The sequence below is a fragment of the Epinephelus lanceolatus genome, chromosome 5 (genome assembly GCF_041903045.1).
Source record: "Epinephelus lanceolatus isolate andai-2023 chromosome 5, ASM4190304v1, whole genome shotgun sequence".
NCBI lineage: Eukaryota > Metazoa > Chordata > Actinopteri > Perciformes > Serranidae > Epinephelus > Epinephelus lanceolatus.
In genome coordinates this window covers 22173036-22188808 of record NC_135738.1, presented here as the reverse complement: position 1 = coordinate 22188808, position 15773 = coordinate 22173036, and the positions used below count along the sequence as shown (strand labels likewise).

General features: G+C 42.3%; 1 protein-coding gene across 1 annotated transcript in view; it reads right to left on the bottom strand.

The window, feature by feature from the left end:
- tmem266 (transmembrane protein 266) overlaps positions 1 to 10935 on the bottom strand; it is a 35901-nt gene extending 24966 nt beyond the window's left edge. Inside the window, exons 1-2 of the mRNA XM_033634686.2 lie at positions 10248 to 10935; positions 8016 to 8124 (exon numbers count right to left, since the gene is read on the bottom strand). Of these exons, the coding sequence (XP_033490577.1) occupies positions 8016 to 8029 (14 nt within the window). The 5' untranslated portion in view covers positions 8030 to 8124; positions 10248 to 10935. The remainder of the gene's footprint in view (positions 1 to 8015; positions 8125 to 10247) is intronic.
- Between the last annotated feature and the right edge of the window lie 4838 nt (positions 10936 to 15773).

Genomic DNA, 15773 nt, shown 5'->3' with positions numbered 1-15773 from the left:
CAGGACTGGAGAGGAAAATAGGTCTTTCTTTCTCCCGACTTACTTCTTCACTTGTAGGTGTTTAATGCACTCCCTTGAAAGGTTATTTTGTTATTCTTACAGAACACCAAGAATCACTTCAACTATATATTTTTTAACGTGGTACAACAAGGCTACGGAACACAAACTCTTATTCTTGTGTCCTCTCTACATAAAAAGCTTTGCCCTCCCAACCTTTAAATATCCGATCCTTTCATTATGCGTGTCCTGCTGGATGTGTTGTTTAGCTCGAGGGTCAAACGCCCATATATTACCATGCTTGCCACAAAAACACGCTTGCGCATCCCAGTGTTGTCTGTGGACTTGGCACCTCCGACCGACTGCAACAAGGACGCTAATCAGTCATGACAGACACAAACTGTTTAGTGCATCAAAATCACATTTCCAGACAATCACAGAGCAGGCCAGGAGCCATTATGTGCAGAGCCCAGTGGAGTGGCTGGTTGCCATCGCAGGGAGAGAGTGGAGGCTTCACATCTGAACACCCTGCTCCCTTCGACAATGGAGGCAAGGACAGCCAGTAGCATGCTAAAGGCTGGGAACTTTTCAGAGGCATGTGATATTAGGAATCGCCACGAGGAAGTAAAAAGGTTAACATAGAGCATGCATGGCTGGGGGGGAAATCTCGCACCCATATAGAGAAAGAGCTAAGGCTTACCATAAAGCCCAAAAGGCACAGGAACATGCTTCTGCACTAGCTAATGTTTCCTAATGCTGGTCTGTTATTATTATTTTTTTTTTACATGGGATTTTTCTTACAGCCACATCTTAAAGCTGTAGTTACGTGAACTTGCTAGATTATATTAGGATGCACTAAACACAAAAACAAAACTGGTCATAGCTCATGTTTTCCTGAATGTTCATCTACTCAGGACAACTACTACAGAAATTATTCGGTTAATAACAAACATACTTTCTAGGAATTTTTAGTGTGTTAAAGGGACAGTTCACATCAAAATTAGAAAAAAACCCCAACACATTTTATTTGATGTGATCAACACATTCTCACTCCAACCTTGTCACATATTGATGTTTGATCATGGACTTCCCATGTCCACATACGACATGCAAGGTACCCTGGGTGTGTTGGTTGTTGACGTTCTGGGACACCGTGTCAAGTTCTGCCTGTTACAAGCATTGTCTTCTTTCAAAATACACTTCCGTTTTCACAGGAAATTTAACATTTACATCCAGTCTCTTAAAAAATAAATGCACAACTTCAGTACAACACTGCAAATTGACTTTTTTTCCCTTTAGCAACAAACACACATGGTTGGGTTTAGGCAACTAAAGCAGGGTTTAACTTAAGGATCTTATGGGACACGAACAACGCTCTCTCGGGTGAAAGTTGGTGTTCTTTGGACCCATCAACCACCACTCCCGCCTGCCCCAGTCGGACTTTCACCACCTTAAATTTCATGTCTGTTCCGCCACCTTCCCCTTGACACTGCTGGGCATCTTTAAACTATAATGGCAACCAGCTGCATATCATGCCGACGTTAAAGGATGCCTTTTTTCGTTGGTTGCTGATGCTGCAAGTCACTGCCCAAGCATCGGATTTTGACGACTTCGGAGTGAAACTGGGCCTTTACTTTTGACAAACAACAAAAGAGTAGATGTAGCAATCCTGAGTGACAGCAACATCAGAAAGAAGGAAAAAGAGAAGCTTGGGAAAAAAACAAGGGCTAAAAGAGGAGCTAGAAAAGATGTAGGGTGTGAAGGCAACAGCGGTGCCAGTGGTAATCAGAGTACTTGGGGCTGTGACCCCCAAACTGGGAGAGCGGCTCATCACCACCACCCCATGCGAGGGGAGGTGAGCAGGAAATTTTTTAGTTTTTTAATAATGAAACTAGACTGTATGATTTCTGGTAACTCACACCAAGACAACCTAGATTAATAAATAGCACTACAGGTATGGATTTTTGATTTGGAGGTTAACTATCCCTTTAATAAAAATGTGTGTTTTAGAGAGTACTGTTGTTTTAAAACCTAATTTGTGTTTTTAAAGGTCTGTCTCCTTCCGATGTGTAATTATTGCAGAGGATTGCTCCCCAGAGTAAAAGTGATGCATAGTTATTCCCCCAGCATGTTTACATCAAATCATTATAAGTCATGATGCAGCGATCGATATAAAAATATAATAGCCTGCTGTGATCTCTCCTTTCCGGTTGTAACTATAGCAATTTAGTGCCTATTGTCACAACATGAGAGGCATAATACTTCTTTACGTTGAATATAGAACTAAAAAAAACGTGATTAGATTTACATTGTTTTATTATTAATATTCTCAACATGCAACTCCTCTCGTGTGCCTCCATTCTTTTCAGTTACAGCTGAATAACACCCTCCATTCCCACTTACACACTTCTTGGAAATACGTACAAGAGCACTTTTCTTTTTCTCTTGGACATTTTCAATAGGAACATCCTCTTGGCAATTCTCAGTGATTCCATAGATCTGGAGTTTAAATGAATCTCACTTGTAATCTATTCTTGCCTCAGTTTTTCTGCAGCCGTCTGTGAGGAAAGGTACTCAAATACCACTGAAGTCCAATACTGCTGAACTAAGCAGAAAGTAAAACTAAATTATATTTTTTTTTACTCTGAATACCAACACTGGAGCACATAAAGGAGGTGCAAATGCTGATGTAAGATACATCAGGAGGGAATATGTTCACTTGCAGAGATGTACTGTAGCTGAGGCCATGTTAACTGTCAGTCAAGTGTGAGTCTTAAGGTTAAAACCAGTTTAAGACTAAAAGGCTAAAATCAGAGGTCATTTAATGTTAAATTTGGTCGCATTAAATGCCCAATGAATGTGTTTAAGTTATATATTTTTTGTATTTTACTTCATATGTTTTGTTATTTGGTTAAAGGGATACTATGCTGATTTTCAACCAGCTTTATCATAACAATTTGGTTAGTACGTGTAAATGAACTGTGGTAAACTAGGCAATACTGCTCAAAAAATGAACCAAGATTCTGTTACTCCGTTGCCTGTTTCTCACCTAAAATGTCTTCAGAAACATATTTCAGTGCTCTGTTTGGCTGTAAGATGAGAATATGTGAACAAGAAGTGGGCACCATACTGTTTCTTTTATTGTAAAAATGGCCTCTGAAGATCAAACAGTTAAACTCGGCAGTGCTGTACTGTGTTGCCTATTTCTTGCCTACAATGTTTTCAGAAACATATTTTAGTGTACAGTTTAACTTTAATTCGAGAATGTTTGTTACTGGCCACCATATAGTTTCCTTGGGAAAAAACAATGGTCAGCCTTGTATTATGTCCAGTGGAACTGTTTATTTTTCTGTTGCGTAGCAGTGCATTTTGGTAGTTGTAGGTTTTCTACCTCTTGGGCAAAAGCAAATGCTACAGCCCTTTTTCTCTGTTTTCTCTGGTCAAGTAGAACCAGTTTCAAAGGTATTTGCATCTTCACTGCATAGACAGCCCAGTTCTATGCAAGCGGCAACCTCCGGGGCTGAAAAATTAACATGGAAGTGCCAAAAACTGCAGTTCTTCGAACGGCCACTTGAGGCTGGCTCCAGATGTGAGTCAATCACCATAGACACCCGTGTTAAAATGCCCAACTTTACAGCAGAAATAAACATGTTTTTACAGTCTGGTACAAAAATGGTTTTGCCTTTCATTCTGGCTCCAAATAACCAAGATGGTGACGGTCATAGTACCAAGCTTGAGGCTTCAAAACGGGAGTCCACAAACCAATGGGTCACATCACCGTAGCTACATCTGATATTTATACAGTCTATGGTTTTATGAAAAGACCATCTCTCCATCAGTGAAATACTTCTTAAAACAGATTTAGCTAAGAGACAAGTTTAAGCTGAATGACATCTATACCCGACTTTTGTCTGTACTGTATCGGCAGATAACAGTCTTTTGGGGGTAAGAGGCTGTTGTGGCTGAGTGGTCTTTACTTCAAATTCCCACAATGGCTGTAAAACTGTAGCTGACATGTCCTACAGCAGTCACTCAACCTTCAGCACTCGAGTGTGACTATATGCAAGCTACACAGCTTTCTGTGGATAAATAACTGTTAATAAATCATCATCATCATCATCATCATCATCATCATCATCATCATCATTATAATGCGATCCATTTCCAACACAGGACAACAACAACTAAATAAAGTATAATATAGCTATTCTATTGAGGTGATAAGGGGTAAGATTAACGCCTGTCACATTATATCTTAAATCACCTATTCTGAGCAATAAATTCTCTGCTCCTGTCACTTCAGTGGATTTAAAGTGCTGCCTCAGCATGAACCGGTGGTTTGCAGAGGGCATCGGTATCATTGTCATTCTGAGTGCTCTCTGCCACGGTATTTCTAGCCAGCTGTCTACAACCCAGCCGCTCTGTCTTACCCAATAAGTTTGTATACGGACACTTGGCTACTCCTCGGTGCACAGCAATTCACTGCCCTGATATCATCAGGAAAGCGAGACCAATGTGCCAAATCACTTATATGGGCACTGTCCAGATTTCCCAGCAGCAGCAGCAGCAGCCCTGACAGAAGCTCCCGACACAATGGTACATTTGTAAGATCAGATCTTTTAGGCAATGCCTGCTCTTTCGAGGTCCAAGGGGAAATAACCCAATTCCACTGCATCAATGAAGAGTGAATGTGTTTTGTTGGCCTTTGGAGTCCTCTTTTAACTCTTAATAGAGAAACTGCTTAAGCTGTCGTTTTGTGTCCATCTCACCTCAATAAGCAGGCAGAGAGGATGAAGCCTGAAACTACGGTGGCTGACAAGGGCACAACATGATATAAAACATTTCCACCAGGAGACACATGCTGCAGCTTCAGAAACAATGCTAATTCAAAAACACATTAGAAAAGTCCAAAACAAAATATAACAACAGAAACATGATGCAGATGAAAAAATGTGCAGCAGAAAGCCAAATTAACAGCAAATGCTGCAAATACAGAAATTATGCAAAGTCAAAAACAAGTTCTCCAGGCCTCTAGGGGGAGCGCTAAGTGGAACAGCTTGATTTTCGACTTGAGAGCAAAAGACCAGATGAGAAAGTGTTTGTTTTTGAAGCGGGAAGAAGAGTGGAGTAAAGATGTAACATGAAAAGGTACATATTCTTTTCTACATTTGGCCTTCTACAATATTATCAAAGAGCAACAGGGTCAAGAATCAAGCTGCTCCACTTAGCACTCACCTGCAGAATGTCCATTGTATTTACTTTACTATTTTGTTTTTGGGGTTTGTTTTGGCCTTCTGCAGCACATTTTCATATTTGTTTGGGATTTTCATATGTGTTTTTAAATCGGCATTGTTTCTGAGGCTGCAGCATGTTGCTCCTGTGGGTTTTTTTTAATGGTGCGTTTGTTTTGTACTCGCAGGTCGGAAATTCCCAGTTCCCAGTTGGAAGTTTAAACTCAAACGCACCCTGAGATCAGATTTCCAACTTGGAAACTTGGAGCAATCACATCAACCCCGACTTACGAATTCAAAATGGCTGCCGGTCACATACATAGTGAGTGAACACTCTGCTAAAGTACTGTTTATCTTATTTGTTTTACATTAGGTCAGCCTCATCTGTGGCGTTCATCAGTTGGAGTGGATGATGGTTTTGAAGCTGTCTATACTCCAAAAGTGCAAGGGCAACAAAGGCTTTCTTGCGGGCGTCCATGTTTTTTTCTGACCTCCAAGTACAAAACGAACGCACCATAAGCTACCGAGTGCGGATGCCCTTGTCAGCCACTGTATGAAACATGAAAATTTACAATGCAGACATCCCAACAGCAGCATTCAAGTAGGCCTTATAACTACTACATAACTATAGTTGGTATAGATATAGTAAACCTTTAAAGGGCAAGGCAGTCACTATTCTATATTTTTCTTTCTGTCAAAAAACCCAAATGAAAAGGCCACACAAACAATGGGTTAGTACCTTTTTTTCAATACTTTATTACTTCCTTCTGCAGTCTGTGGCACTCAGCCTCAAGTCCATTCATCCCCAGTAGAAAAGCAAGTGTATTCCTAAAACAGCTGGACACTGTTTTAACAAAAACATCAGACAGGAATAATGATACATTTGTTGGGAACTATTTTTAGTCATGGATTAATACACATTGGATGTACTCGTATTTACTGCACCAGGACAGAATATGGGACAAACTCAAAATAAACTACAGTGCCCAGGTTCATTGTGATAGAGGAACATGTCACCCTGAACAACAGTGTGATTTACTGATGTGTCTTTAATTGTTTTTGGACAACAATTGAGGTCAATGGCGCAGAGGAATATGAAAAAAATGATCATCATATATGTTCGTATGGAACCATTAGATTAGATCTCTTCATGGGATTTGTTGACACTCTCAGACTTAATCTTTAACCCATATAGTTTAGTGACTGCGTGTATTATCACAAAGACGAATCTGTGTTTTTATAAAGGACTATTTTACATTTTAGTAAGGGAAATCGCTAAATTACAGACTACTTGATATACTGATTTTTCATACTTAACACCTTGACACATCACAGATGAAATATTTAACAGCAAACTGTGTACTAGAATTGCAGCACATGGCATCCAGAGCCTCGTGTTAGACTAGAAAGTCTGTATTGGAGCAAAATAAGGATCCAAAAGCTTCAATCAAGAAAGGCTTTCCTTCATAATTCTACCATAACCTAGGAGCTGCAAATCTGAATTTATCATTTAACATCATGATGACGAACATAAACACAGACAATGGCTGCTGAGCAGTGACATGCTCATCAGCAGACTTTGTTCTAGCGATTGGCGAGAGGGCTTCATTACGGAGAGAAATTAAGAGCAGCGTGGCATTGCATCACGTGACATTGAGGTTAGTTACAGTAAATGTTAGCTGACCCGTTTCAAAGCCACTGGGCTCCTCAGGGTGTGTGGTGTTCGCTCTTTGTGTGCTGTGTGAGAAAAAACATGCACAAACAGCTCCATACCAAGTGCACAGGAAAAGCACCATCTCATCATTGTTTCTGGATCTATTGTGTTAAAATGTTTGTTTGTAAGGCTGTTTCATGAATGTAAACTTCAGACACAGAGAGATGTAAGTTTTATTAATTAAAGTGCTATGAGAAATATGTAAGATAAATTGCCTTTAATTTGTTGTGTTTGCGCATCTAATAATTTCCTGTCCTGCCTCCCACTGTTTCCACAGCAGTGATGCTACAGGGCTACACAGAGAGCGCGACAGAGAGAGGGCGGATTTACAGCAGCATCAAGTCAAGAGAGCAGGGGTGAAAATAACTCCAAAGACCTTTCTCTGCATGAGAGTTTCCCATCTGTCACTTCACAGAGATTCACCGGCATTCTGCAGCATTAAGTCATGTCTTTGTACTACTAACCAGTCAACACGTTCTCTGCATTATCTGGTTACAGATGTTTTGCACCAACCGTCTCCTTCAAATGGAATCAACCATCAGCTGCACTAATCTGCTGGTCTGAGGCCCGGACAGAGATCTCTGCTGGTTTGAAGCAGCATCCTGTGCCTTTAACCAGAAGATGCAGCTGACTGAACCCATTTTGCATTCACTCTTCACTCCACTTCACTCCACTCTACTCCACTCCATTCCCCCTGCTACCTCTTTTCCCTTCTCTTAGCCCCAACCCTGGCTGTCATCAGAATGCAGGGGCTGTCTGGAGGACCACACACAGAGTAATTATTAATAAGAGAAGATGACAAGTGAGCATCCCCTCCTGAATGCTAAGAGATGCCAGCGGAGACTAGAGATGGCCGGCTGCCGGACAAGGCCGGGCTCCTCTTTCCCGCTTATCCCCGTTCAAAGTCATTCGCAGGAGGGGCGTGAGAATATGCAGGTCCCATTCTGCTAATCATATCCTGCCACGCTGAGATGCCCTTTGCATAAAGACGTCGTGTTCATAAATAGAGATTTAAGATTTCACACTCTCTCTGACATGGTTTCAAACAAGGCTCTGGCGGGTGTTATACTTACTGGGGGTTGCTCATGTTGAGGTCTTGTTGCTGCAATTAGTCGTTCACACTAAATGACCTCAAGTGTGAAATGTGATTTCACCACCGCAGAGACCTGGCTCCTACCACACCTAGGTAAAACATAGAAAGGACAGTGGAATTAGCAGAGGTTGGACCAAGGCATTGTTTTGGAAGTCTCAAGTCTTAGTCAAGTGCCAAACTAAACTTTGAGCATCCAACCCTCAAACAAGATATAATGCGCTCTTCACCAAGTGAAATGGGATTTTAATAACAGAGCAATATATTCAATTTACAAAATCATGAATGCTTTGTTTTAAATTTATATTTATTAGTTAAAACAAGTTTGTTGGAAGCTGGGGATTTCAACCCTGTGGTGGGGGAGCCCTTCTGTCAGAGTTTGCATGTTCTCTCCGTGTTAGCATGGGTTTACTGCGGGTGCTCTGGCTTCCTCCCAAAATCAAAAGACATGCAGGTTAACTGGTGACTCTAAATTGGCTGTAGGTGTGAATGTGAATGTGAATAGTTGTCTGTCTCTATGTGTCAGCCCCGTGATAGTCTGGTGACCTGTCCAGGGTGTACCCTGCCTCTCATCCAATCATTTTTCCCAACTGCTGGTCTGTAATATGTAACGTTTAGTCTTCAGGTTTCTTTCCTGCAACTTGATTGGATGCTGTTGGATTGGTTCAAACAAAGTGACTCTGGGTAATTAAGTGTAAAGAATAACATTAAGGTCAGTCAATTTAGGAAATGAACTGATTTGAGGCACACTGTTAAACATACTTTTTAATTTCTGGGCTTGTAGGAAGTATTTTCCAGTCAAAAGGCTCAAGTGCAGTCACAGGTCATTGGTGTTGAAGTACAAGTGGAGTTGCAAGTCTTTTTAGATTTGCCTCGAGTCCGAGTAATGTGACTTGAGTCAGCACCTCTGGTAATTAGTACAGAAAAAGGAAATCATGAAGCAAATCCATCTGCTGAGGAACATTGTGAGATAATTGGGAGATTCAGAGCAGCTTTTTTTTGCCAAATGCTTTTTTCAAGGTCAAAAAAGAACATTTAATCTCAAAATCATGAAATATCTGTACACAGTTGAGTATCACAACACAAATGCACACAAAATTATCAATGAAGTATCGGCGCGTATGCTTCTGAAGGAGCCCTGTCCTAACTCTGTTCAACTATTTTCCTGGGGAGCACTAAACTGTAATGGATTTTAAATCTCCTCCAATATACGCTCCGCTCTGTGAATCAGGGGCTGAGGAACATCACACCTCTTGCATAGCAAGTACAGCGGGATGCTAGCTCTTTGTGCCATGGGATAGAGAGCCATTGATGTCCAAGCCTGGTCAGTGAAAGCCCACTCCAGCTGCTTTGCAGGGAACAGACATGACATGGGCAAACACACAGCCACTGCTTTAACATGGAACAGCCACTGTTGCAAAAAGCTCAGTTCTGTGTTGCAAAGTAAAGTAACACTGAAATCAGCTGTCAATGAGATGAATTGCGATGGTTATATATTTGCATTGTTGTTCACAAAATCATGAATTGTACAATATTGCACGTATTCGGGGCCGTGTGTGACACACAGAGGCACAGCGGAACACCTTCAGACATGGAGAGGTGAGGAGTCAGCATTCACAGCTGCAGCAGACCACAGCAGAGTAATGTAGTGAAGCACAGCAGATTAAATGCTACTCAGGATAAATCAGCCCAGGTCATTCAAGGGCTGCGAGTGACACTGTTTCACTGCAGAACCTCCCCAAAAATGTGTCATAATATCTCAGGAAATAAAGATATTGATCCTGCCATCAGATGAGCAGGAAGTCACACAGCCAAACACTTTCTGTGAGGATTCACTGAGGTGACCAGAGAGACAAGTGGGATCACAGATTGTTTCTGGGATGTAGGGCAAACTGTTTCAGGACTTGAGTAAGGATTGAATCTCACAATCAGCATCTTGAGCTACTTCTAAATACAGTGTACAGTGAGGGCTTCATTAGCGGAGGTGGCTGTCCACAAAGGCAGCAATCCTGTGGGTCATCTCTGTCCAGGCTTTCTGCACGTAACCTAATCAAGATGCAGTCATTCCCAACCAAATCGTTGCTACACAAACAGTTATGGTGCTGTTAACATTTCCCCACTGTGCTCAGAGGCCACACAGTCTCATTCTTGCTCAAACCAACACAAACGCATCAACTAAGCAGCGCGCTTTAAACCAGCAAAGAGACACACTAACCTCTTGCGTTCTCTACATTGTGCAAAGTGTGGTCGTGACTCCTTTGCCCTCGCAGTGATGATGGTAATATCTCCCCTCTCGCCGATGCTGATGATGATGATGGTGATGATGATCGGTGTGAGGGAAGCTCGGATCTTGCTGTGTGTAGGCTGCGATTCCCCTTAAATTTGCGTTGGCCAAGCACCCGTATCGCCTCTCAGAAGACAGCGCACGACGAAAACACCTACTCCGGACTGAAAGCAGCATCCTTCAGCGGAGACGACGAGGGCTGTCACTGAATCAGGGAGATAACGACATGTTCGGAGGGAGGCATAATGTGCTTGCAGGGCTTCCCCCACAATCACACCAGGGACTCCATGTGCCCGATAATAAGGAGGAGAGGTTCACGACCGGGAGCTGTCCAGGTGCTGAAAACAGGATTCCAGCGGCTACAGATGTGTGACGAGCAGCGCCGTCACCGCGGAGGAAATTCACAGATCCACACACCCCTTAATAACATCAAATGAAAGCATATATGTGAGTCTATATTCATGTCAAGCCACAGGAGCCTGCAGACGTCCCTCTTTCTGTGCCACCCTGGAAGCGTCGACGTAGAAAAACACTCTCGCTTCACTTCACCTCTTGAGCTTCAGAGTTCCTCGCGATAACAACCCACCCGCACGAAAAAAAAACAAAAAAAAAAACAAACCCTCTTACAGTGACCTCAAGTGTTTCTGTGGTGAGTTTATGATGACTGAGTGCGGTGTTTAATGCCATTTATTAGGCTGCAGCCTCACTGGAATATTCCCAGGTAGCCTTGCTGAGATTTTTGAAAATGTAGCGCAGGATTTAGGCCCCGGCACAGAGAGAGGGTGAGAGGAGAAGAGAATGGCAACATTATATATATATCTGTGCTCTTATTGTATTTTAAAAATACTGTCCCTTTCTAATATTGAAGCCATTATGAAAGGTTTATAAAGTGTGACTAATGGCTTTATCAGTGGTTAAAATTAATTAAACAATGTTTTAGAAATCATTGAGCCCATAAACAAGAAATGGCTAAATCTTTGTGGGCTTCAAGGATATTAAAAAATATCTGACAGGTATTTATCCTTTCTGCTTGGTTAAAATGCAGTTTGAAAAGTATCAGTCCATCACTGAATGTATATTGGGTTATCAGTTTCTTATCAGCCATCAAGTCTGCCTTTATACATGTTAATACATGTTTAACAATCATTTTTTTAATGTATCAATTAATCTATTTGTGGCATGAATTCAAGTGCAGTTCCAGAGAACTGTAATCCCAGTGCCGGATCTAACACATTCAGGGACCTTGCCCAGGGCGAGGAACTATCCCTCCCCCTATTATTATCTTTGAATGTATTGTATTTATCACAAACAAGAAAAATAACTAATGAAAAATCATCACAAATAAACTTAGCTAACAATCAATAAAAAATAACGAACAATAAAATTTGCAAATTGTGTCTTCTTTTTTCGTCCTGCGCCCCATGTGGCTTTTGTCTTTAGATTTTTTCTTACTAGTCTAGTAGCCAGCCCATAGAGCCCCATTGTGAACCCGGAAATGTTGAGTACACCAAAGTTTTATTGCAGAAATGTGAAGTATGGGTCCCCAGCATACAGAAACTGCCGGATGCTAATTTTCATATGTTGAGCAATTTGCATAATTAGCACAATTAGCATAATTAGCAGAATCGTCCAGATTGACAATAGATTTTGCACTGTGTGACCAGTTTCTACAATATTGGAGTGGTTTAAGAGGTTTCTGGCACTTTCAGACTTCAAAGTGGTAATTCTATAACAAATTTGGATAAATTTAGACACATTTTTCATTAATTTCTGACAAATTTTTAGGTTATTTTCATGGTAAACACAATAATCTCACATTTGAGAATCACAAGAGCTCTTGCTCTTTGATGTGAATGTTGATAACCTAAATTTGTTTACATTTCTTGAGGTCCGGTCATGTTTTTATGCAAATAAGCTGTTGCAGCTAGCTGTTGTAGTTGTAATAAGTATGTTGTAAAGCAAGGGAGCATAGTCTAGTTTTAAAGTACTTGAAACATTTAAAAAATGTATGGAAAACTTAATCATAAAGGGAGCAGTTTCACCAACTATTAAGTCTTCCTTAAAGCGGAACGCCGGCGTTATTGAACTCATAGCCCTATTGAACAAGCTAATCACAAACAACTGAAACGTTAAGGAATGAGAATATTTGGTACAACATAACTTAAGTTGTGCGCTCCGCAGTAGAGCTAACCTAACGGCATTTTTGCAGTTTCGGTTTCATTTCAAAAATGCCTGGTTCAGTGCGCTTTAGCAGCTGGGTATAGAACTCGTGCTACGTATTACCAAATTTTCCCGTTGCTGCACATTTCGGTTACTAGTAACAATCTTGCATGATAGGGCTATGAGTTCAATAACGCCGGTGTTCCGCTATAACACTGGGAGGGAGGTTTACCTAGTAGAACAGGCCCTGGGTCGAACCTGCAACCACCCAACAATGGCAGATTGGGAATTGAGAGTGCTTATCTTAAAATCCCTGAATACATGTCTACTTCTGGGTGAGGTTTACCAGTGTTAATATACCTACCTAGCCTCAGTTACGCCTTCTGTGACACTCACCCCCCTTAACCTCACTCTCATTTGTGTCACGGCACCAAAATATCAGCAGTCTTCTCATACAGTCTGCCTGCCCTGGGTTTCAAACCTGTGACCTCCCAGCAACACCAGATTGGTAATACCAACGCTGAGCTGACCCAGGCTCCCAACTCAGTAGTTAGTAAAGTTGGTTAAGTGAGTGAGGTTTACCAACATGTACTAGTGCAACTAGCATCCTAGCTGGCATCAGTTGGCATCCATTACACTAGCCAGTATCCTAAAAGCCTGGATTGCTAGTCTAGGACGGCTAGTTTACCAACGCCTCTCTAAACAAGTTTTGACATTGTCAATCTGGGTGACCAATGTGGTACCATTCTGGCCATGCATGCTCTTTCAGGATGTGATACCACCTCATATCCTGTTGGGAAGGGGAAGGTGCACTCAAGGCCATGAGAGTCGTACCTGGTAAGCTTCTCCACTGTATTGGAGAGGCAGAAGCCACAGATTTACAGATCACAAAAGCAACGAGGTCTTTCTTTCTGGCTCTGTACAATCAGAGGAACTCTGTAACCTTGGATGCAGCCCAGGATGAAATTTACTGAAAGCACAAAAGGTCCCCAGCACTGAAGACACTACCTCCTACAGAGCGCAATATGCGCCTTCATGGAAGACGTGCCCACCTACAGGTGCTACTATGGAAAGCAGCAGACCAGCCTGATCCACCGGCTGTGGATATCACCTTGCTTGGATGGGACAAGAAGATGGGCCTAAAGGAAGGAGAGGAACTGATTATGCCCACCCAGAATTCAAGTCCAGCTGCTCCTCCTGCTTTGTTAGATGTTGTCAGCTGTGGTTGCAAAGCCGGGTTGAAACCTTGCACATCAGCAAAGTGCAGCTGTGCAGCTGCAGGTCTGGCCTGTACCAGTTATTGTTCCTGCAAAGGCAATGATGGTATATGCTGCAACATACTCACACAACACCAAGAACACAAAGAGAGGGATGATGGGTCCGGAGAAGATGATGACAGAACAGACGAGGATAGTGAAGATGATGAGGCTGCCTTTTGTTAATTGTGAGGCATAGCAGATTGCCTGAAGGTGGTAGCCAGTGTGTGCTTTGTGTGGTGCGGAGGTGAGGCCCTCTTGGTTAGCCTTGCATCTGGCAGGCTGACCCGGTTTGCCCAGACTCAGTTTTAACTCTTGCGTCTTGCGGAGTTTTAACTGGGTCCTCGTTGGATCTTGCGACTTGCGGACCAACCTGGGCAGCCCTTCTGCCATTCGGGCCTCGCCCTAGCCATTTGCGGGGCCTGTCTTGTATGGCATGTACACTACAGGCCAAAAGTTTGGACACACCTTCTCATTCAATGTGTTTTCTTTATTTTCATGACTATTTACATTGTAGATTCTCACTGAAGGCATCAAAACTATGAATGAACACATGTGGAGTTATGTACTTAACAAAAAAAGGTGAAATAACTGAAAACATGTTTTATATTCTAGTTTCTTCAAAATAGCCACCCTTTGCTCTGATCACACTCTTGGCATTCTCTCGATGAGCTTCAAGAGGTAGTCACCTGAAATGGTTTTCCAACAGTCTTGAAGGAGTTCCCAGAGGTGTTTAGCACTTGTTGGCCCCTTTGCCTTCACTCTGCTGTCCAGCTCACCCCAAACCATCTCGATTGGGTTCAGGTCCGGTGACTGTGGAGGTCAGGTCATCTGCCGCAGCACTCCATCACTCTCCTTCTTGGTCAAATAGCCCTTACACAGCCTGGAGGTGTGTTTGGGGTCATTGTCCTGTGGAAAAATAAATGATGGTCCAACTAAACGCAAACCGGATGGGATGGCATGTCGCTGCAGGATGCTGTGGTAGCCATGCTGGTTCAGTGTGCCTTCAATTTTGAATAAATCCCCAACAGTGTCACCAGCAAAACACCCCCACACCATCACACCTCCTCCTCCATGCTTCACAGTGGGAACCAGGCATGTGGAATCCATCCGTTCACCTTTTCTGCGTCTCACAAAGACACGGCGGTTGGAACCAAAGATCTCAAATTTGGACTCATCAGACCAAAGCACAGATTTCCACTGGTCTAATGTCCATTCCTTGTGTTTCTTGGCCCAAACAAATCTCTTCTGATTGTTGCCTCTCCTTAGCAGTGGTTTCCTAGCAGCTATTTGACCATGAAGGCCTGATTCGCGCAGTCTCCTCTTAACAGTTGTTCTAGAGATGGGTCTGCTGCTAGAACTCTGTGTGGCATTCATCTGGTCTCCGATCTGAGCTGCTGTTTACTTGCGATTTCTGAGGCTGGTGACTCGGATGAACTTATCCTCAGAAGCAGAGGTGACTCTAGGTCTTCCTTTCCTGGGTCGGTCCTCATGTGTGCCAGTTTCGTTGTAGCGCTTGATGGTTTTTGCGACTCCACTTGGGGACACATTTAAAGTTTTTGCAATTTTGCGGACTGACTGACCTTCATTTCTTAAAGTAATGATGGCCACTCGTTTTTCTTTAGTTAGCTGATCGGTTCTTGCCATAATATGAATTTTAACAGTTGTCCAATAGGGCTGTCGGCTGTGTATTAACCTGACTTCTGCACAACACAACTGATGGTCCCAACCCCATTGATAAAGCAAGAAATTCCACTAATTAACCCTGATAAGGCACACCTGTGAAGTGGAAACCATTTCAGGTGACTACCTCTTGAAGCTCATCGAGAGAATGCCAAGAGTGTGCAAAGCAGTAATCAGAGCAAAGGATGGCTATTTTGAAGAAACTAGAATATAAAACATGTTTTCAGTTATTTCACCTTTTTTTGTTAAGTACATAACTCCACATGTGTTCATTCATAGTTTTGATGCCTTCAGTGAGAATCTACAATGTAAATAGTCATGAAAATAAAGAAAACGCATTGAATGAGAAGGTGTGTCC